Source organism: Idiotropiscis lumnitzeri, chromosome 8 (assembly GCF_059441095.1).
Source record: "Idiotropiscis lumnitzeri isolate Australia: NSW breed Sydney's pygmy pipehorse chromosome 8, RoL_Ilum_1.0, whole genome shotgun sequence".
Taxonomy (NCBI): Eukaryota; Metazoa; Chordata; class Actinopteri; order Syngnathiformes; family Syngnathidae; genus Idiotropiscis; species Idiotropiscis lumnitzeri.
The window spans coordinates 17,211,975-17,234,729 of record NC_142398.1 but is presented as its reverse complement, the minus strand read 5'-3'; the positions used below and the strand labels follow the sequence as shown (position 1 = coordinate 17,234,729).

The following is a 22,755-nucleotide window of genomic DNA, read 5'->3' as shown; positions in this document are numbered from 1 at the left end:
CTGGTTGCTTTTATGCCATTGCTGGAGCAAAATCTGTCATCTGTCAGCCAGCACCAGATGATTAGGGGCCTTCAGCGGAGATTTCAGACAGTGTCACTTTATCGTTGCAGCAATGAAAGCAATGCCACTGCTTTGTCAGGATATAGTTGTCATTGGAAAAGCCTTCAGACAATTGCTTGTGTTGCCTGTCCTATTGAGGTCTCTGTTCCCAAGTGTAATAGTGTGCAAAAAGTGTCAAGAGAAATTAGAATACGGTATGATATCATAATAATTATTTTCAGTGTTGCCTACAAAATGTAGTGTCACCTTTTTCATTAAACTTGACTTCCTTTCAAGTGCAAAATAGTTACGACAGCTTCGAAGTCGAATAACTCCTGCCGTGATGTAAAGACGATCCCCAGGTGTCCGCTCCATACGGGCGCTACAGAAAGGAACAGTGGAGTACAATAAACTCAATTCCACTTCCCTAAACATAGATTTCAATTTCCCTTTGAATCCGTCGGTACGACCGTGCCAGTAGGGTTGTGGAACATCCAGGCACACTTTTACAAACTTTAAACATGTAGCAAGGTGGCCTTTTGGACGTCACTGATTCATGCTAGTCAACACATGTATAGCGTTCTATTGTCGACTGCGACAATGCCACGCCCCCAGAAATATTCCCCACCGTTGCTTTAACTGCATGAATCACTTTGACTTTGATTTCTGCCAACACTCGTGACAATATTTAATCGAATTATCACATTCAACAAAGTCAATTGTTGCCGTCTTAGTCACGACGCTTGGCAGGGATGACAAATTTAGGCGTGGATTGTCTCTACTGGTGACATTGAAGCCGCTTGCTGGCACGTGGCGTCCACGTCATGTCCCACATGATGGGTGGTTGGAATACTTTGGCCTGGAGCATCCTCGCTATCCTTGCTCTTGTCATAGATTGCACTCCGCACATTTGGCAGAACATCAGCTCCCTTCAGGATTCGGTGACACGCGGAAAAACATTCCCTTCCCTTTCCTCGCCTGCCAAATCTCAGCACTCAACGGCAGCCAAGCCAAGCCTGTCAACATTTGCAAAATATCGGAGGGAGGAGTGTGTTTGAGAAGCTTGGCATCATGATATTTAATGGAAGCATCAATATAACTCGTGTGTTTATTTTTGAAGAGCTATTTTCAGAAAATCCATGAATGCCTTTGAACTATTTCGAGAATGCTGCACATTTTACGAAGAATGCTGTGATTCTGTTAAAACAGTCGACTCATCTAATATTAAAGGGAAATTTTCTGAAGATGCACATTGAGTTCCTAATTTATGTTTCTTTACAATTCATTTCGACAGCTCCACCAGAACATCATCATGTAATTGTTGCTGTTGTCTTGCTTATTGATTTTTTTTTTTTTTTTTTGATTGATCATTTGCTTAATCAAGTTAATTCACTCCGTTATACACCAGCGCACTTAAAAGCACGACAATAAACATGACCGTGACGGTTACGGCACACATTATCAAGAAAAGGAACCCCAAAGCAAACAACCAAGGGTGGCTCATAAACAAGACTTATTACCTCAACTTACTTAATTACTTAAACCAACTGAGCAATAGACCGTGAGTAGAAAAAATAAGGAAGGCAATAAAACAACTTTGTCAAACAGCCAAAAATGACAAAGAAAGTAAATGGATGGAGCGCAACAGGAGGTAGACATGGAAAAGGAAAATACAATTGGTACAGTAGAAATAAAAAAAGAATGCAAAAGTGCAATCAGGTACAATAATTGAAATGTGTGGAAAAGTGTCCCATTCCGTCTTATGTTTTTTCTTCGCCAATTTCCCTGTGCTGCCCTTGATATGGGAATGCTAAATCTGTCCGGCCAGTGAAGTCACAGCGGCTACTTCTAATGTGTGATTTTTTATTTTTTTTATGTGCACCTGCTAAACACTTTATCGTGAACTTATTCATATGCATATTAACGCTTATAATGTTGAAATAATCCAAAATATTCAGATTTATGATTTTTATTTTTTTTTTCTCTTAGAGGCAACAAAGAGAGGCAAAAATACAAAGAGAATAGAATTAAAAATATTGTGAGTTGCCTTGTAATATTTTCAGATGACGATTAGCACATGTCCACATGAATTTTGGTGAGGATTAATCTTAGTTTTCATACATTACGCCACGGTAATGTACTGGTTTGATTGCTGAATTAGGAGTGACTCTGCAGTACATTTAGCTGCACTAGTAGTCAGCCAAATCCTCGTTGCTAGTGTGGCATAAGAAGCGCAGGCGCGTAGGTGAAATAAGCGTGTAACAGCACGTTAATGCATGCGTCCAGCCGAGCGAAGCTTTTTTACGACACTCTTGCAATTTAGGTGTCGGAACAAACTTTAAAATCTGTGATTCTCAGTTTTGCTGCAGTATTCAAAATGTTTTAATGAGGCGCAAAAATGTGAAATTTGATTCAAACTGCAAAGCCAAATGGCTTTTTACGAGTTTAATAAATATGGACTGTATTTATGTACGATATGTATGTAATATATTGCATATGAACCGGGGCACAACCAATTAACATTATTTGGCGTGTGCACAAAACCGAACCAGATCTGACTCATTGCTGTGCAACTCTTGAAAAACATTGCTTGGCACTGAGGATCATCCGCTGTCAATCAAGCAGCCTGTGGCAACTGTCTGTCATATCAGACATGCCGGGAGTATCAGACCACACACACACACGCACACCCACACACACCGAAACACACAAAAAAAAAAAAACACTGCACACACTTAGCCAGACGGAGAAATCACTGTATTTGTTGGTTTTCTTTGATATTTCCTGACACAGAGCAACAGTTGAGCTCTCCCGCAGAGACAAAACACACTCAAAGGTTGTCACAGAGAAAGGCCGAGAAAAAACACAAACACAGTGAGGAAAGACAACCAATGTACTCATTAAATCACAGAGTCAAAGCTGGAAAAGAAGTCCAATGCTGGTCACTACGTTTATCGTCAAGTATCACCACGATGTCTTATAACTTTGAAATATTATCCATAGCTGATGATTCAACTTTGTATAGAAAGTGTCTTATGGCTTCAGTGCTCGGCATATTCCCCATGGTACGAAAAACTCAAAATGCACGCAGCTAGATTGCACTTTGAGCTAGACTTAAGCTGAGAACGAAAATAGGGCTTTGTCTGTTAAACATGTAAAATTAGAATACAGTAGTCAGTGTAATGTAAACAAAATGACAGACTGTATCACATTTACGAGTGCTGACAGTGGAGTCCCTCTGCGTCTCTGTTCTTCTCTTAACTCATTCAATCCGTTAATATACGTTTTCAAAATTGTAGTCCCCGCCTCCCAAAGACGTATTTATACGTCTTAGCGTTTTCCGTCAGTGCTCCATGTTTTTAAATCTTAAGAACACAATATTTCTAGGCCTTGCAAAATATGTAAAAAGCCCAAAAAAAGCGCTGTGATTGAGGTGTTTCCTTTTGCGAAAACGGCTGGGATATATATATATATATATATATATATATATATATATATAAAATGTATACATTTTTTATATATAGATATTTATTTATTTATTTAATTTTATTCATTTTATTTTTTTGACTCTGTTAACCTTTTTAGCATACCAAATCTCACTTATGCACTTATTTGTAACTGACAAAGAATCTGGCTGTGTCCCATGTTACATGTAACTTAATGTCCTCATTTAGTTTTTACAGACAGGTCTTTTTTTTTTTCTTTATCTTTCCCGAGGAAAAAAAATTCCCTCCAGCTCTTCTCACCCACACAGCGAGAGCTGGTTCAGAGAACATTATTATAATGTGATGAGCACTGACAGGTTAAGACCCCATAAAGTGAGAAATGACTTCTACAGTTCAGGCAGTTTAAATAGTCATGCAAAATTCTGCTCATTTACTTGCTGAGTTTTATTTGCACATCTTGGAGTTATTCACAACATACTGTCACAAATGGAAATGCGGCTGCGACGTATGGAGCTGGGTTTCTAAACGCTGTACTGGAAGAGAAATGCCTGCTGTGTAAGTGTTGTACTTTATATGTAAACACTATATGCAACCTCTGAAAATATTAATAATTGCCATCATGTTACCGCTTAGGCTTTGTTTATAATTGCTTGAAATCTATTCCTCTATAAAGAAAAAAAGAAGCCACAATACGCAGTTTTTTGTTTTTTTTTTGCTTTTCAGGAAAACACTTGTGCTTCATGCATTAGTGTGTGGCCCCATAACAAAATTAGCATCTTCTGGAAGCCAAGCATCTGGGATTTGTGCAAATCCAGTGCTGCTATTTTTACTCGCTGCTTATTATGTGCCTGAGGTCTGCTCTGGTGTCAGAAATTAGGGAGAAAATAGACGCGAAAACGTGCTTGTGTGGGAAGATGTGTGCATGCGCAGTGTTATTATTCATCCATGACAGAATTTACATTGTCCTCTAAGTCAGCCGGGAGTTGCAATAAAGGCACATACCTATGTGTGTGTGTGCGCGTGTGTGCATGCTGCACTGTGGTCTACTTGACCTCCTCTCCACCTCTTTCCTTGTCTTCCAGCCTTCATTACCATCACCATGTTTCACACAGCTGCTGTCTGCCCACACGCTGATGCAAATGCAGTAAAGCGCAGAGACCCAAACGCCGGGACAGCCCTGCGTGAGTGGGCGCGTGCATGCGGGAGTGAGGAAGTGGGAGTAAGGCACATGGTGCCTATGTGATGACTGTCGAGCTGAGAACACGTAGGGAATATTTATAATATTCGGGGAGTACCTTTGACGTGTCATTGTTTCATCAGATGAGGTTTTTAATACATGGCCGCTATTGGGGTGTAGCGATGAGCTAAGTCTCAAACACATCATCGCTTGTTGTGCTGAAATTACAAAAAAATGTTTGTTTGTTTGTTTTTTACTTTTTACGACTTACTGAAAATCACGTGACTCCGCCATGATTGCTGTTTGTTTTAGATGTGACTCATATGGCATGACCTGTTTTTAAGGACAAATATGATGCATAAGTGGTGTAGAAAGATTGTTTGTTCGTCACGTTCAACATCTCTGTCCTGGATGCTCAATAAGGCAAACACAAAAAAAAAAAAAATAGAAAGTAAGTTACATGTCTGGAATTTTTTTTAAATTTATTTTCAGTTTGACTGTGTCAGATTATCCCACTGTCCACTTCCGGTGAAGCCTTATAGAGGCGAATTCTGTGCTACCTCTATCATGATTACAAAACATTGACCAAAGTGCGTACTCATAAAGACCATTTTGGGCAGCAGGATTTTGTTTTCTGTTGTGCGCTCAACTCAGTAGCGGTCTATGTATTACATATTTGTCTTGAGTTGAATCGATGAGGTGGGCACAGCAGCGCCTATTAACCTGCCATTTCACAGTCCACAAAGTGTAATAATCATGGTGCTGAAGACAAACACACACACACATGTGTACACACCCGCTCACCCACATATACACACTCACCCACTTGCCTATTTGCTATCCCTCGAACACATTTAACAAAGGAGAGGAGGTGATTGCTTTGACCACCCCCCCCCCTCTATGTAATCACACCATTTTAAAAGGGGCCTCTAAGGCAATCTCACACACTTGCACGTTTCATCGTTTCTTCTGGATTTGGTCATCATAACAAACCACGTCCCATTCACGTTGTGAAGTGTTAGGATAGGATAGCAAAATGTGTGTGTGATATGTGCGTCATCAACCCACCCTCAATGAAATATATCTAACGATTCATGGCGGCATTGTAATGTATACTTACGACCCATCCACATACTGCGTACATGGATGAATGGTACGTGGCTAGATCAGGGGTGTCAAACTCATTTTCACTCAGGAGGAAAATCTATGACCAAGTGGGACAGTAAAATCACGATCTACAACATAAAACAATTGGCGTAAAATACGACGTAGATTATAGCTATTTGCAAGCTGTCCTGTTCTTTTCAGTAGTTGAATGAGTCATATTTAACATAATTTATGTCGTGCTATGTTTTTTTTTTTTCATCCAATAAAACCATGACTTAATATTGTGTTTTAAATAGTAACATCCAGGCTAATTTCTTGTTCAACTTGCTCTAGTCATTTGAGCATTGTTTGTAGATATTAAGAATAACACTACGGATTAACCGTCACAATGAATTTTAAAAGAAATGAAAAATTGACATTTAAAAGATGTGAGGTCATGGTAAAAGTCCATTGAATTAAGTTTACAGATTTGTGTGCACCAAATCTTCACGCGGGCCGAATTAAGTCCGATTGTGGGCCTGATCTGGCCCGCGGACTGTATGTTTGACCCCCCCCCGGGGGTAGAATATTGCGTGGATATGTCGGATGATGGGTTCACAACATAGATCATCATGCTGAGCAATCCGAGCAAAAGGTCCGAGACACAAATTGAAAGGCAGGGGGAAAAAAATTAAAAATAACTGCACAGCGTCACAAAATCACAAAATCTTTTCTCAAGCAGATCTGAATGTAGGAGGTGTCACATTAGGACATATATAGTAGATATTGGGCCACTTCAATGACTTGTGACAGCATACAACTGAAGACTATTCCTGCTTTAACATTTGATGTCCCACAAGCTGGTTGCGGTTCAATTATGCGCAATGAAGTGTGACATGGAAATGAAATCATCAAAGTGGTGGACCAGTGCTTAGCACTGCCGCTCCTCATTTGCAGAACTGAGCGAGCATCCCAACTGATGTTGGTGTCACTGTCAATAAACAGCGCACGGCCAGTGCGACAAATGCTCATAGTTGTATGCCGTTGATGTCACGAGAGGTTGCTGTCACACGTCACCTGCAGGAGATAAACAATGATTGAATGGAAGAGAGAAGAAACCTACTGGAGCCAACAGTCTGCTGCGGCGCTTTCAGCCATGAGGATAAAACTTGAACCTCCCGCCAAGAACAAGTCAGATAAGTCAAATTGTCATCGTCACAAGTTTTTAAATGAAAATTGGAAAAAGAAATTGTTGGTTTGGGATGGAGTCCCATTTCAGATGGCGCCATTTTGTTCCGTGTCATCCTCATGAATGGCGAATGTCTTCATGTGTTGAACTGTCGTCCATATCACGGCTGATCCATGTGGTTTGTGGATGAAAGGACAAGCTCATGGAAGACACAAGTTGTAGAAATGAGCTCCCTCCGCAGGGAGTCTTGGCACCCCCTCTGCGTTAGGGTGAGGAGCTCAGTCATTAGGGACGTGCGAAGAGGAGAGCCAATACTCCTCCACCTTGACATGAGTCAATTGTGGTAGCTCAGGCAATGTTTCTCCACTTAAACTCTGTTCCCGGTGGCCATGGCAACCCTGTTTGCCCGAAATGTAATGCGGCCTGGTCTCAATATTTTTTTCCGTGGTCTATCACGATATCTGCGAAAGGTCTGGTGGGGATGTGGCTGCCAAATCCTGGAGGTTCAAAGATGCTAAAGGGTTCAGCTTGCATTTTAGCACAGATGTCAGGATGTTCCCTCCTGACCCGTCACATTCTGATTGGCTTCCTCATGTTTCTCACATTCTGTCAGGGCTTTCTTCGGATGAAATGTGGATGCCTGGCTCAAAGGAGTGTCAGTATCAGCGCGGGGGTTGCATCGTGCCGCTCGGTAAATGTTTTATATTTATTTTCTGTTAATGAATTCACTCTTGTACCAATAGATGTAGAGGGGCCGCCTCCAAGGTTGTGTTATGCCCCAGTAAGTGTTGTCGGTTTACATGCGTGCAGCATGTTTTACTATAGCCGACTATAGGTTTCTCATCCGACATCATGACTGTCGTTGAAAATTTTGACAGTTCACGAGAGAGTTCAAGAGAGAGTTCAGCAAGGAGCTCTCGGGAAGAAACAGTTTTTCAGTCGGTTTGTCTTTGTTTGGATGCTCCTGTAGCGCCTGCCAGAGGGCAACAGGTCGAAGAGGTGTGAGCTCAGGTGTGTATTGTTTTTGATGATCTTGTGAGCTCTGCTGAGGCACCGGGTGGTGTTGATGTCCGACAGGGAGGGGTGAGGGCTGCCAATAATCCTCTAAAGCCTCACCTTGTCTGCCTCAGTGCAGCCGCCGTACCAGGTAGAGACGCAGTAAGTCAGCAGGCTCTCGATGGACGAGTGGTAGAAGGCCAGCAGCAGCTTGCTGTCCAGGTTGAATTTCCTGTCTCATGACATTCCTGTTCTATCCAGAGGGGGGCGACTGTGGCCAGTTGTAACATCGTGTAAATCAAAGCACAGCCGCAACCTTTTTTTTGTTTGTTTTTCCTTATAACACCAAACAATTCTAGGAGGCAATTTGGTGTTTCTTTGCAAGACATGATCGCTAACTGCACGCCATTGCGCGAATTACTGTTCAACTATCGTAACGATAAGCATCAACAAAATCGCTAAATTCTGTCTATTTATCCCCACCTGGCAGCGGATCAAAAATCGTATCGGCAAATGCTCTCTGGACTGTTTTTTGCCTCTTCAAGCAAAAAAAATATAAAAAAAACATCAATGGAGAAATGCCATTGGTTGAGTCATAACACATTCTGTGATATTGTATCAAGGTAGGAATGGGATTTATGCTCCAATAAGTTTCATCTTTATGGAGGAGGGGTGGAGGTTGGGATGACCCACATTGATAGGATTTGTTGTATTTATTAGTCCTCATTTTAAGATAAACACAGTCTCGGTCCCTCAGCTAGCGGCAACCTTCCTCCAAACTCTTCTCCGGAGAACCACTAATGTCTGCGATGCGTATCTAGTTTACTGTCAGCGTGATTTGGGCAACTTCTGTTTCTATGGTAATTTTTGCAGTAATTGCTCCTTTGGCGCGTAAAAGTCAGGTTTTGAAGATGCGCCTGCTGGATATTCGGATCACTTTGGTGTAAACAAGGCCTCTGTGAGCGGCAACATATATCTTTTAGAATGATGTGAAACAATTCCTCTGCAGCTCTTCTCTAAATTTGTGTTTCCCTCATTTGTTTTCCTGAATTCTTCCTTGCACCTTGTTACCAATTCCTGTTCTCCTGCTCCTTTTGCTCATGGCTCCCTCCTACATATACTTTTTGTCTTTCAAATGCCTTTTCCTCCTTTGCACCTTTATTTATTTTTTTGCGCCTGTAATTACAATACACTAAAATATAATACATGACACTACACGACACACGTTCATTTGCAACTCACACCTTCACATCTGTTATTTCCACATTTGCTTTTGTTCTACCCGCTGCATATTTCTCATCACCTGTCGGTAACACTCGGAGCTCTTTATATCGCCTCTTCCACATCCTCCCTCACAGTCTATCTCTTTTGCAGCACAACCCTGCTCAACCTATTCCATTTCCAATCTCTATTTCTCCTGTCATTCTCAAAGGAATGCTCCTCGGCGCTAAACATTTTCATTCTCCACCAGCCTTCCTCTCCTGTGCTCCTCTTGGCTTTCTACCCGACGTGCAGATTTGATGCCAACTATACTTGAATATCTGTTTTTTGTGAACCCTCACTAAAATCTACCGCACTACGCCCCTCAATCATTGATTTTTACTCACTGAGTTTCTCCTTTAGTCTTTTGGAGGGATACCTGCGCACAACTTTATCATAATGTACAGTTGTGTGACGTCATCATAGCGATACCATAAATGCTCTTAACTGAAGTCCAAGCAGGTTTATGACTCATTGTGAATCAACTTGTTTAACAATGCCGCCATCTGTTGGTGAAAGGTTTCATGGTCTGTAAAATCACTCACTTGAGACTCTAAACGAAGTTTGTAAAATGAGTAGATCACTCAATTCCCAGAAGGAAAGGACATGTGGAGACAAAACTAACGTGGCGGTTAATTGAATTATCTTTAGTTCTTGGTTCTCATTTGAGGGATTGCTACTTTATTTTGCCACAACTAGAGAAATTTGTACTTTGTATGTCTATTGTGTGATCATATTATATTTCTCTTTTTGTGAGCTGTCACACTCATGACGATGTGAGCTTGTAGTTAAGCTAGCGTTGGGTAAAGTAGCTAGCCTGCAAATGTGCTCAGGGCTCGGATGTTCCCACATAGCTGCCTGCCGCTCAGCAGCTCCACAAGAACTTGATTACCCTCAGGGATTGCAACACCACGTTAGAGCCGCTGTCCTCCGAGTCCTCCTTCTTGTCCTCCCACGTGGAGGCCACCGCCTCGCCGTTCTTCATAATTTGCACCTTGTAGTTCATCCTCCCTCCTGACCTTTCCAGCTTGGAGTTGACGGAGAAGGAGAAGGAGTCGAGGCCAGAGCAAGGCGCTGGAAAGACACTTGGGGTGAAAGTGAGTTGAAAAAACCTGTTCTTGCCAGCGGTTTGTAGGATATAAAACATAAAATCGAATTGTGTGCCAGCAACTTCACCAATTATGACACTGTCGACATGAATCTTGATACAGCGCTACGTTTGCGAGGAGCTAGGTTAAATCCACTTCCATGGTTGAGGATGATGTCATCATAAGGGATGGGGCTGTTCTTGGTGAAAGGCCCGAGGCAGATTGTTTGGAGACTCAAATAGACAGTGAAGGCAACGCTCATCCCTCCTGAGACACGAGCCGTCCAACAGGAAAAAAGACAAGATGTGATATCCTTTATTGCTTCCACGCTGGGCCCATTCACAAGGACAGCTTGAGAAAGCGACGCAAACAACATTTGAAAGTTTTCTAGAGCCAAATCACTGTAAACTTTGGATTGTACTGTAAATAATTAATGGCTAACGAATAATCTTTTTGATCAGTGACGCATATGTCGGCAGCGCCAGCTCGACGTTGAGCTTTTCTTGTTTGTGGTTTTGGAGCTTGGTGTGTTTATTTTACTTTCTGAGAATGGAGGAAAAAATATAAAATGTATTTTATATATAAAATATATTATATATATATATATATATATATATTGTTTTTTCTTTTTTTACATTATTTTTATTTATTTTTTTTAACACAGGGTTCTCAGTTCGGGTTTTAAAGAGACACTTCAACTGTTCTGAGGTGCGGGATTCAAATACAAAATGGATGGATGGAAATCAGCATCGTAACAAATGGAACAGTACCAGTTTTAATGTTGTAAATGTGATTACTTTATTTAAATGTACTTATTTAGACTCCAGTCCAGGTGTAGCTTTGTTCCTCACTGGAGACATTTTCTTTATGTCCCGTACGTAAATCAGTCCACATGCCGCACATACACATTTAAATTTTGCAAAGACAGTATTGAGAGCTCAACTGAACTGTTTTAGTGTGGCAATATAAAAGTTAATATGCTCATCTTACAGCTTTCAAATTTAGTACAGTAAGTAGCCTGCTTATTTTTCGGTTGCACTTAATTGCTCTTCTCCTCGAAAATAAACATGACAAACGCTATGTTAGTTGAACACATTTTAATTATGTGCAAGCTGAAATTCCAAAGGATTTTTTTTTCAGTGTACAGCTACACAAATCCGGTGATGTTTATTCAGGCTACGTTCGGCTATAATTAGACGCAGATGCATGGTCATCTTTGTCGTCTGACCTTTATGAATGGCTTCCGTTTCAGATGACGACGATCATCCAGGGAAGAGCGACCAAACACACATTTTGCACTTGCTCTCTTTACGTTGAGCAACAGTAGCTTTTAAAGGTCTCTAAAGAAAAAGCACTAGTCTTGGGCGGCAGGCCGATGACACCAATGACGGCAAACATGCAAGGTACGTGTTCGCCTGTTTCTTTAAACCGGTTCTTTCTTTGGTCTTTTGAGATCTGTACAATCTCTCAACTTTGGTGTAGTTTTATGGCAATTTTATATTTTGAGTGGAGAGATTTTACATTGATTTTTATGATTTCCTGTTAGAATATGTTTAGGATACATATGCAATAAATTAATCATCACATTAATGATAATCCATTCAAAAAACACAATATATAAATATGTGTTAGAGTATTTCACTTTTAGGCACTATAGTTAACAGCAGATTCAGTTGATATGCTTGCCAAATATGTACGTTTCATCTGAAAATATCGAAAGAGCAAAATCACATCAGATGTGTCTTCAGGATTAAGATTCCTTCACTTTGTCATCATAAGATCCGCTCCCCTTGTACGCCGCGACGTAGCCACTCGTGTCTGGGATGTCCTGACGTCCAATCTTTCCCTTTCCTTTTCCCGAATCATCGAATCGCTCCTTGTGTGTTCCTGTGTACTTGGACGTGTCGGTCAGTCTGTCCACAGCCGCGGCCTTTGCTGGTCTCTAATAAAATGAAAAAATAATGAGTGCTCAAACAAATCAATTGAGATTTATTTCTTGCTAGACTGAAATTTCAAAATCGATTTCGATAACTACAGTTAAAGTGAAGATAAAATCTACATTGACTGCCCACATCTTGAGGTTCACTGTTGGGAAAATGTCTTCACTTCCAAAATGTATGTTACAGTTCTTTTGGAAAAATTGACGTAATTAGTCATTTAGAATCATGAGAACAACAAAAATGAATATTGTTATATATATTCACGAAGAGGATACCGCAAATTTCATTTCATCCTGCGCGTATAACCCAGTTGTGGAGCGGCTCGTCCGCTTCTTCTTCTTTTTGGCTACAAGATGGCCACCAGGATGTGCGTACGTGCGTGTTGGCATATTAGCGCACTTGTTTAAATTAAAAAAATAAATAAATAAATACGAAGCATCGTCACCATGGCAACCAGCTTGTTCCAATCCTTTTGATGTCTTAATATAAATAAAAAATACAAATCATAAAAAAAATCATATTTATAAATAAAATAAATAAATAAAAAATTGGTTCTGCCAGAATGATTGATGCCTATTTTTATTTTTGCACAGGCAGTTCTGTGGAAAGACTCAAACAGAAACCACAAAACAAGGAAAAGGTGAGAAATTAATCAATAATATATAATAAAAGAAAATATTAATTAATTATTAATAATTAATTAATTAATAGGTGCTGACCCAAATGAACGAATGCAATCATTAAAAAGGGAACATCTGCTCACCACAAGGTTAAAATCATTTTCAATTCACATGACTGAGATCGTGACGTTTGAAATTGGTAAGCATGTTTTCTCATTGGCTTGTGTGTTGTGCCTCATCTGGAGCACCAAGCTCTTCGCTGGCGTAAGGAGGCGTGAGTGCAGTGGAACTAATGACAATGTACTCACAGTGATTCCAGCATTGGCAGGCTCCTTGCCAACAATGAGAGCATAGAGGAGCTGGAGCGCTTCCTCTTTGCTCTTGCCTTTGAAGCGCTTCGGGCCCAGCTCAGTCAGAGCCATGATGAACTGCTCAAATGTGATTACACGAGCTGACTTGGACCTGAGGAAACATATAATGCGGTTGTAGGCTGCTCTGAGGAAAATCTTTTGGACGCCACAGGACGGACATGCGATCATATTCTTTTTTTGTAATGCAGAAATGTGAAATTGCAACAGGCTTTTCATGCCGTCAATGTAATCTTAGCGTGGCACCTGCAGGTGTTCAAATTATTTGAAATCATTTCTGTGATTTGCCATTGCCGGTATTCTGCTCTGGTGGCATTTGTCCTAAGAATCACGAGAAAACATACAAAGCCAAAGAAAAAGCAAAGCTGGAGCCTATCCCAGCTGTTTTCGGGTAGTAGGCGGGGGACACCCTGAACTGGTTGCCAGCCAATCGCATCGCACACAGAGACGAACAACCATCCGCGCTCACACTCATACCTCGGGGCAATTTAGAGTGTCTAATCAACCTGCCATGCATGTTTTGAGAATGTGGGAGGAAACCGGAGTACCCGGAGAAAACCCACACATGCACCGGGGGTAGAACATGCAAACTCCACACAGGAAGGCCGGAGCCAGAATCGAACCCACGACCTCTGCACTGCGAGGCCATCGTGCTCACCACTCTCGCACCGTGCTTTCTTGAAAATATATATATTTTTTAAATTGACTTTCTGAAAAATTGAGGGTGAATTCCAAAGGACTAGTCACACAAGTTCCATTGTTTTACTGGCCTGTTTTACGCTGCATCAGAGCGATAATAAAAATGTGCCAATAAACCATCCTCTTTTTGCTCCTCACATAGTGCGCAATGAAAGTAGGCAATTGCTTTTACACAGTGACACAGCGTCCCATCAAATTTGTGGTGTGACATTACAATTGCTAAACGTGTCAAACGCAATCTGTCAAATCGAGTGGCTCTGTTATGACTGTGAGGCGACTTTGTCTCCTTGGGATGCGGCATTGAATGCATTACTTGACTTTGGTGAAGACGATGTCAACGTCTGTGGTGGTGACATTCTTGCCGTCGATGATCTGACAGTCCTTGCAGATCTTTGCAAAGTTCTTGCCCGTCATCTCCTTCCCCGTCGCTTTGGTGTCACCATGAATGGAAAACTTGTGGAAGGATGTCTCCACCTCTGATGTCGACACCGAGCCCTCAGCCATGCTGACAAACACGCACAGTGGATCCGTAGTGTTGAAGCTCAGTTTTTAAGTGAAGAAAAACTTTTGCAAAAACTTGATTGGCAAGTTAATCAGTTGAAGTGAGCATGGCGTGCAGACGCACTTTCTCATCCATCACTGTTATGTTTGCGGCCCGAGCTGATCGCAGGCCAATTTAATTCAATCATCTCCATTTACAAATGGACCCTTTGCTTCCCACTCTACAGAGGATGAACAATGAAAGTAATTTTTGTTTTCTTTTTTTTTCCTCTCAACTCATGACACAGACTCAGATTCATCACTTTTTCTTTTCTTAGTGCACTTTTTAGTATCAGTATCTATTCTAGTCATGCAATTTTGAAATGCCTTTCACGATGACATGATAGATTAGCCTACTAAGAATACTCAAATATTCACAATTTTAATAAAGACCGAAAAAGCAAACAACCAGACAAGAAAGTAGAAGCAAGTAGGTAAATAACACAAAGAGAAATTTCTCAACATTAATCTGTGTGGCTGAAGCAAAGAAAATGCAGTCCTTTGCGACTGCTAAATAAACAATGTCCTCCTTACAGTATTCCCAGTTGCATTGTCCCACAGGGCAGCCACTGCCAAAAAATAAATAAATAATAATGATAAAAAAATACAAAGTGTACCTGCTGCCGGAGGCTGCAAGATGCTTGCCAGTAGATATTTGAAGGAAATCCCGGAAATCACTCACGGCGCTGCTCAATCTTCTTGTCCTCCTCCTTCCCTCTTTTTTCTTCCACTTCCTTTCCTCTTCTCTGCCACTCCCAGGCTCTTTAGCGGTGACGACATCGATGCAGATGCGTGGATAGGAGGAGGAGGGAGAGAGTACCACCCAGCACCAGTAGTGACATCACTGCCACTCTGCTATTCTTTTGTCAGTCTGCTCTCAGAATATGTGTGTGTGTATATATATATATATATATATATATAAGTATATGTCATGCAGAAATGGTGGTCCTCGCTTTGTAACATACTCACGCGGTCCCCACCAAGCACCTAGTACAGGAATGTGTGTGTGTGTACATACATACATACATACATATATATATGTATATATATATATATATATATATATGTTTGCTTTCATATGTGTTCCTTGATTAGTTTTTTGATTGAATTGCTCTGTCTCACATTCAGAATGACTTTCACGTCCCGTCATCTCTTGTCTTGAATACTATGGAAGAATCAATGCTCGGTCGCTCTCGTTTAAGCGTCATGTAGTCTCTACTGTTTCCTCTTTCCGACATATGCTTGCGCAGCCCGCCTCCCCGCCCAGTCCTTTTTTTTTTCCCCACAAACACATCAGAGGGATTGAGTCCATGTTGACAGACCGCCATCTCATCACAGCTGTTATACCACATGCTCCCCATGCATGACTCATCCAAGAAGTTCCACCAACATTCTCGACTTTAGCGACGCCTCCATCAACAGATTCATCCAGAACCTGACTTATTTTGGTTCTGTGCAAAGCACGTTGCAGCAAGGCCTCAGCCTAAACCCCAAATTCTTCACCATCATATTCGTATGACTCACAATATTGTTCTTTTGGGTACAAGGCAGGAAATTGTAAAAGAAGCTCAGACTTTCCTCTTCCTCGCCACATTATGCAGCTCCTCCTGGGTGGATCCCAAAGGCGTTCCCAAGCCAGCTGGGAGAAATTGTCTTTCCACTATGTTACATTTATTTATTGTTTTGAGATTTACTGTTTTAGAGGACCTGTACTGAAAAATAAGGAAACGAGAGGGTATTTCAACATATGGAGTTGTTTTTTAAAACAAATGAAAATGGAAATGACTAAAGGCCGTATCTGAATGAGCGGCAACGGTTTGCGAGTGATTGAGCAAGTCGTGAATGCAGATTTTTCATCAGGGTTCGTTCAAGGTCGCAAACCGTCGCATAGACGTTTACCAGACGTTTGGCAGCAATTTTAATGACGAACGTCTTTGAGATCATTGGCGACCTTGAACAAACTGATCAAAAATCAACATTCACCACTTCATTTTTGGAAGATAATGCCAAATCAGGGGATGCCGATCAGACACGCGTCCTATTTTGACTTGACTTCCGAATCTAAATAGAAAAGGAAAAGGTCAATTCTGATTGGCTGTTGTCGCACACATTCCCTCCTGATTGAGGAAATACGTTCACAGCTGGTTACATTAATATCACAATTGTCGACCATTTAATAACCCAACCTTACAATCGTATAATACACTTTGGAAGAGAATCGACCGTTTTTTTTGGGGGGGGTGGGGGGGCTGACAGAAAAAGGTCCCCCAGACCGGTACCTGGCCAGAGACCAGTGTTTGGGCACCCCTGCAGAAGAAAACGCTGACACTTTTATCGGACATTGACTAATGTACTTGGAATTTTTTTCAAAGTAACCATGTGAATTACATTAAAAAACCTTTTAACTGATTAATATTTTAGAAATTGCACGATAAGAATATATTACATTGCTGCCAAATGCCCTTTTTGCACACATCACCTCAATTCTGCACACGGTCACCTTGCACGATTCGTCCACATTAGCATGAATTTGCGTGGGTGCCCATATCCTGACAGCATATTTTCTGTTCAGGGTAAACAGAGTTATTTTGAAAACATGCACCAGCATGAAACTCACTTCGCAGTCACATGGAAACTGGGAAACAGCTGGAAAAAGCACAGAAACATTCCGTTTACTGCGAACGTGTGTATAAAACCACAATAAGCGAGTCGTGCGTGTGTTGTCTGGGGCGTTAATGCACCTGAAATTAATGAATTAATTTTCAGCTCAGTGGAAATATCTGGGGGTCTCTACCGGTTTACTGATTTAAAGGTGGGCGTGCAGGGGTTAGCAATAATATTAACTTGGCTTGCATTCAATTTGAGCTTACTGCAGCTTTTTTGCTATTCATCATATCATGGTAGGGAGGAAAGGAGTGCGTGCAATAGATGGATACAAATTGAAATGCAAAAAAAGTACATTATAGTTTATTGCTGATCTGTGTGAGTTAATGAGTTAATTTGTTATGGTTGCAGACTGTTACTTTAACACGGGCAAAAAGGAGTAGAGGGTGAGACGACATCGGCTGTCTGCTTGTAGTGTACACAAAACCTCCCCCTTTTTAAATGTCAGCATAAAAAAAGCAGAGTCTCACAGTGTTGGGTCACCTCAGTTGTATTTGGTTCAGATACTTCTTGATTGGAGTCTGCTTAATTTTCTTTGAAAAGGATCATGGCTGAGTCGAGTTTCCCTTTGCCTCCAGAAGCCATCTGCCCTCTTTGTGTGGATACACTGAGAGACCCGGTCACCATCCCTTGTGGGGACACTTACTGCTTGGAGTGCATCAAGATCTACTGGGATCAGTTTGACCATATGGGGGTTTACAGCTGCCCCCAGTGCAGAGCAACCTTCACACCGAGGCCCGTGCTGAGACGCAATCTACCAGACGTCTACCACGAGCCCCGCCGCCAACTTTCAGAGCTCACGCCTTTCCCCTACATGCACCGAGAGTCCTTCTGTGATTTCTGCGTGGGTCGGCGGAACAAGGCGGTCAAGTCGTGCCTCATGTGCCTGGCTTACTACTGCGAAACGCACGTGAAGCCACATTACGAGTCGTCCACCTTCAAGCGACACAAGCTGGTAGATGAAACTGGCCACCTGGACAGGAAGATCTGCCCGCAGCATGAGAAGGGCCTGGAGCTGTTCTGCCGCTCAGACCAGATGTGCATATGCGTATTGTGCACTGTTCGTGAACACCGCAGCCACAATATCACCTCGGCGGAGGAGGAACGCGTCGATAAACAGGTACAATCGGTCTCTCTTAAAATGGCACGAAAATGTAAAAAAATAATCTGGACGTTGTGTTAAAAAGGCACTTCCACCAAAGCTGCTGGAGATTAAGATGGCCTGAAATTTAGCTAGTGTACGGCCACAAGCACTTCAGAGAGAGCGAGAGAAGTGTTTTGCAGCGAGCCAAAATAAACCAGCTTTTAATTTATCGGCCTTGAAAGGTAAAAAAAAAAGAAGGCAGATGCCAATAATCGGCAAAATGCCAAATTCCCTGCCGATAATCGGTCCATCACTACTAATAACCATGTTAATAAACGGGTTTTGGGTTTCACACACCCACGGCGACATAAGAGGAGATGAGATTTAAAAATTCCTTCTTTTCCTCCTTTGCTTCCGTCAGAAAGTGCTGGTGGTGACGCAGTCTGAGGTCCAGCACATAATTCAAGAGAGGATGAAAGAGCTGCAGGAGCTCAAGCATAATGTTGATGTTCTCAAAGTAAGTCCGGTCAAACTCACCACTCTTTGAAATCTTGCAAGTCATGCCAATTTGATGTACTTGAAGCATCCTGACAAAGTGACCTTACCTGTTAGAGCTGTGCCCAGCGGGCCCAAGCCGAGAGTGATAAGACATTCCACGAGATGCTACAGGCGGTGGAGCGCTGGAAGGCCGAAATCCATCAGATGATAACAGCCAACATGCAGGCGGCCATGTCCCAAGCTGACAGCTATGTGGAGCGTCTGGAACAGGAGATACTCGAGCTGCAGCGAAGAGATGCCGAGCTCAGGCAGATTCTTGAAACAGAAGACAACATTCACTTTCTGCAGGTCACTCATTGTCATTTCGGGACGGATTTACTAAGTTAGGCTGATTTCCCAACAGCACTTTTCGTTTCTTTTAATCGCACTCCAATTCATTCCCCCCCTTAGCGCGGTCCGCTTGGACTAGTCACTAGTGTGAACACCGCAAAAAATATCATCCCGTCAGAAAATTCCTAAAAGCGTCCATCTTGGTACAGTTCCAAACAAAAATCTCGAGCGGCTTTCATGAGATGCGAAAGCCATCCAACCTCGGTCTGCTCCAGCCACATTCCTTCTTTACGCAAAACAGTTCTGTTTTGGAACATAGTAGGTCCACAAATCAGTGACACTAAAATATCCGTAGCCTTTTAACTTGAGGAATTGTATTCATGGGAAAAGTGGTTATTGTGTCTCGCTATGTTTTGTTGGATGCGAGGTAAAAATCCATGTGAGTGAGTGAGAGTGAGTGAGTGACTTTAACAAGTTGTGTAGCTATGTAGTGGAGCTAGCTTAGCAAGTTTGTTAGCTGGTTTGTTACCTTCACTTTTCTAAATGTAGCTAATAGTTGATGGAGTTCTTTTTTATTACACAGAGAGCAGCACTGCGTTAAAAGTGTTGTATAAAATGTTATCATTTTTTTTTTTTTTATTGATTATGCTAATTCTTGCGTTGTTGTCAAATAGAATTTTCCAACCCTGTGTGTCGCTCCGCAAGCCATGGTGCCCAAAGTGCTCATCAACCCTCAGTTCTCCTTCAGCGAGATGAGTAAAACCGCCTTAGAAATGAAGGAACATCTAGATGATATCTGTAAAAAGGAACTCAGTAAAATCTCCAAAACAGGTTTGTCCAAAATCAGCAAAAACATTTTGTTTACAGTTCAAACAACAACCACCGTGGAGCAGACAAATATAATGTGCTTCCTTTTAACAGTCAGTGAAACGCCTGTGTACATCCTTTTGCCAAGAAATGGAGACAAACGGCTCAAAGGTAAGTGGAAAACAAAACATAAACTTGTAGTTATATTTCGCTGTTACAAAAATGTCTTTTTATTTCGCTAACCATTTTTTTTTTTATATTGCATTTAACTTTTGGTCCTACCAAAATCCGGTTCTCAATCGGTGCTGCAATCAGCAAACAAAGGGAAACTGGATCCTCGCAAAAGCCGTGAAGATTTGACCGATTTAAAAACATTTCAATGTTTGCCACAACATTTGTGGGATTTTCCAATTTTCTAAAATTTACTAACATGTGGTATTGTTTAGAAGAAAAATGGCTTGTTTGAGCTCAACTAAACTAAACACATTTTTTTTTCTATTTTCATGCTAAAACAGTTCCTAACCGGGTGGATTTTCAGGAGCCAAAAACAAGATCAGACTTCTTGAGATGTGAGTACCTTACTTTATAACCAGGAGTTGTTTACTGTATTTCAACCCCGCTGCTGTAAATATTATTTTCTCAGCCCCTATCATTGGCCGTGTGAATGCTCATCATGTTTCTCCCTCGATGGGAATTTCTGTTCCTTCCTAAAAGTCTGCAAATACAGATAGATTGATGTCACGAGTGGGTTAATATCGAATAATTGTGTGTCTGTTTTCTTTTAGATTCCTGTAAGATGTCCTTTGATGCAAATACCGCCTATAAGGAGCTGGTCCTCTCAGATGGGAACCAGAGGGTCACCCGGAAGAAAACAGTCCAGTTTTATCCAGATCACCCGGAGCGCTTTGATGGCTTTTCCCAAGTGCTGTGCAAGGAACCTCTTACCGGTTTCAGGTTTTACTGGGAGGCCGAGTGGACCGGCGAGTTTTCCCTCGGGGTGGCCTATAAAAGCATCAATCGCAAGGGGAAGAACTCGCACAGTCTGCTGGGCTACAACAGCAAGTCTTGGAGTCTGCTCTGCTCCGACTCGGGATATTCCGCTTGGCACAATAAGACAGATCGCGACCTTGCGGATGCTCCCCGAGCATCACGAATTGGCGTCTACTTGGACTATTCTGGTAACACGGTGGCGTTTTACTCCGTTTCCGAAACGATGGAGCTCATCCATAGATTTAAAGCTCAGTTCAGTGAACCTTTGTATGCAGGCTTTGGTGTGGGCTCCTCAGTTACACTTTGTCAACTCAAACACAGTCCAACGCCTTACTAAGATACCCAAATAGAGCCGGTTCGTTTTATTACACCGTACGGTGCATGCTGTATTCTTAAAATTCGAAATATGTATATATAGCCGAAGAAAAAAATCTGAGTGACGACTGGTTTGTAGAACGTGTCAAAAATATCATCACAGTCAATGTCGTGGCCACCTGTTATTTTCTGATTTATTTGTTACTATGCTGTGTTTATCGAATATCCAATATCGACAGTAACTCCTCTCCTTTTAAACAAACACTTGATTTTACAAAGCGACAAATTGTAAGAGGAACAAATGTTAATATTAACAACTGCTTTTAAATGATTAATGACTTCCCAGTCAAAACATATTTTAAAGTCTCTGCTGAAATGAAGCAAATTAAAAGATTTCAAAGTTTCACACGTTCATGACTGTACATTCGCCATTGCACATTGTCACGATATGAAAATAATGCCCAGTAAATGTTCTTTTTTTTTTTTTTTTTTCAGAAAACCCAAAAACTGAATATATTTACTCGAATTTCATTTCAGAGTTAGAATTGAAAGATCTGTTTAGAAAGAATGAAGACAATTTTAAGAGCGGTGGCCAGCATCCTGAAATGTTTAAGCTTAAACTTTCTCATCTTAATGAGAAACTTTCTCGTCCTCACCAGAAACGTTCTCATTAGGACCAGAAATATATTTCTATTTTTTTTTCATGTCACTTCACTTTCATGTCAGTTTTCAGACTTTTATTTATTTATTTATTTTTTTTTTTTTTTAAACGGAGCATTATTTTAAGTTGGAGAGGTTTTTTTTCCCCCATGCTCTTGGATTATAAACCACCTCTCACTGAAATTTCTTTTCCGCCAGCGCTCCTCTCTGTCTTGATGACCTCAAAGACCTCATGTGGAGGAATTAAGACCTCCCTCTCAGACTCCCCAAGTTTTCAGTACAGTGAGATACCGGCTTCACAGCATGTGACAACCTCAAAGCACATTTTGTTTCCAAATCTCTCAACACCGGCGTACCAGCACATTGAGCTGCACGTGAAAGAGCCAAAGCGAATTGATTTGTTGAGCACGTCTTGTGTGTGTGTTCACTCTTCGGAAGCTGCTAACGTATTGTTCTGCTGCAGGGCGACGTGATTTTAGAGTCTGGATGACATATGTCAAGAAGAAGTGACGTGTGTGATACCTGAACATGGTGTTGTATTGAAATGTCTGGCTTTGCACTGCTGCGTTGAAAAAATATCTAGATGCTGACTTTGTCAAGTGTGTAAATATAAATGACCATGACTTTTTCTTACTTGTTCTTTCGTCAGGAGCTCTAGAGGGTTTCTTCACTTTCCTAGCCCCCACTGTGTTTTCTTATTGTACTTCTCATCTTGAGCCCTGGCCAGTGTGAGGTTTTTGTCTCCATTTTTATCAGCGAGTAAATCGTCCCGCCCAGTTTGTACTCCATCTTGTCTCTGCGGCAACAGCTTTTCCCCATCTTGTGAACTGCATAAACAGCCAGGTCAAGTGGAATATGACCTTTAAAGGAGTGTCCAGAAAACTGCAACAATGTCAGCATAGAACCACATGAATAATAATTTAATAAAGAAATAAATTACAATAGAGAAGGATGGGCTG

At 41.5% G+C, this 22,755-nt stretch overlaps 2 protein-coding genes and 1 pseudogene across 6 annotated transcripts; 1 reads left to right on the top strand and 2 right to left on the bottom strand.

The window, feature by feature from the left end:
* The first annotated feature begins 9,663 nt into the window (after positions 1–9,663).
* On the top strand, positions 9,664–22,425 carry ftr84 (finTRIM family, member 84). 5 transcript variants are annotated; one of them, XM_088303513.1, is made up of 10 exons: positions 11,540–11,684; positions 12,815–12,861; positions 15,208–15,313; positions 17,691–18,232; positions 18,618–18,713; positions 18,809–19,042; positions 19,699–19,855; positions 19,946–20,002; positions 20,347–20,400; positions 20,617–22,425. In XM_088303513.1, exons 4-10 carry the CDS (start codon positions 17,801–17,803, stop codon positions 21,156–21,158), a joined length of 1,572 nt encoding a protein of 523 aa, XP_088159639.1. In that variant the 5' UTR covers positions 11,540–11,684; positions 12,815–12,861; positions 15,208–15,313; positions 17,691–17,800; the 3' UTR covers positions 21,159–22,425. The 5 variants fall into 5 exon arrangements, with proteins under 5 accessions (XP_088159638.1, XP_088159639.1, XP_088159636.1 ...); XM_088303512.1 differs by lacking the exons at positions 12,815–12,861; positions 15,208–15,313 and adding an exon at positions 9,664–10,290 and having other exon boundaries at positions 11,534–11,684; XM_088303510.1 differs by lacking the exons at positions 11,540–11,684; positions 12,815–12,861; positions 15,208–15,313 and adding an exon at positions 17,062–17,131.
* tppp2 (tubulin polymerization-promoting protein family member 2) lies at positions 11,364–15,224 on the bottom strand. Its single transcript, XM_088303516.1, has 4 exons — positions 15,066–15,224; positions 14,222–14,413; positions 13,150–13,303; positions 11,364–12,223 (listed from the first exon to the last, which is right to left on the bottom strand). Exons 2-4 carry the CDS (start codon positions 14,410–14,412, stop codon positions 12,032–12,034), a joined length of 537 nt encoding a protein of 178 aa, XP_088159642.1. The 5' UTR covers position 14,413; positions 15,066–15,224; the 3' UTR covers positions 11,364–12,031.
* Positions 21,957–22,696, bottom strand: LOC148332448 (NAD(P)(+)--arginine ADP-ribosyltransferase 1-like; annotated as a pseudogene).
* Positions 22,697–22,755: the final 59 nt, after the last annotated feature.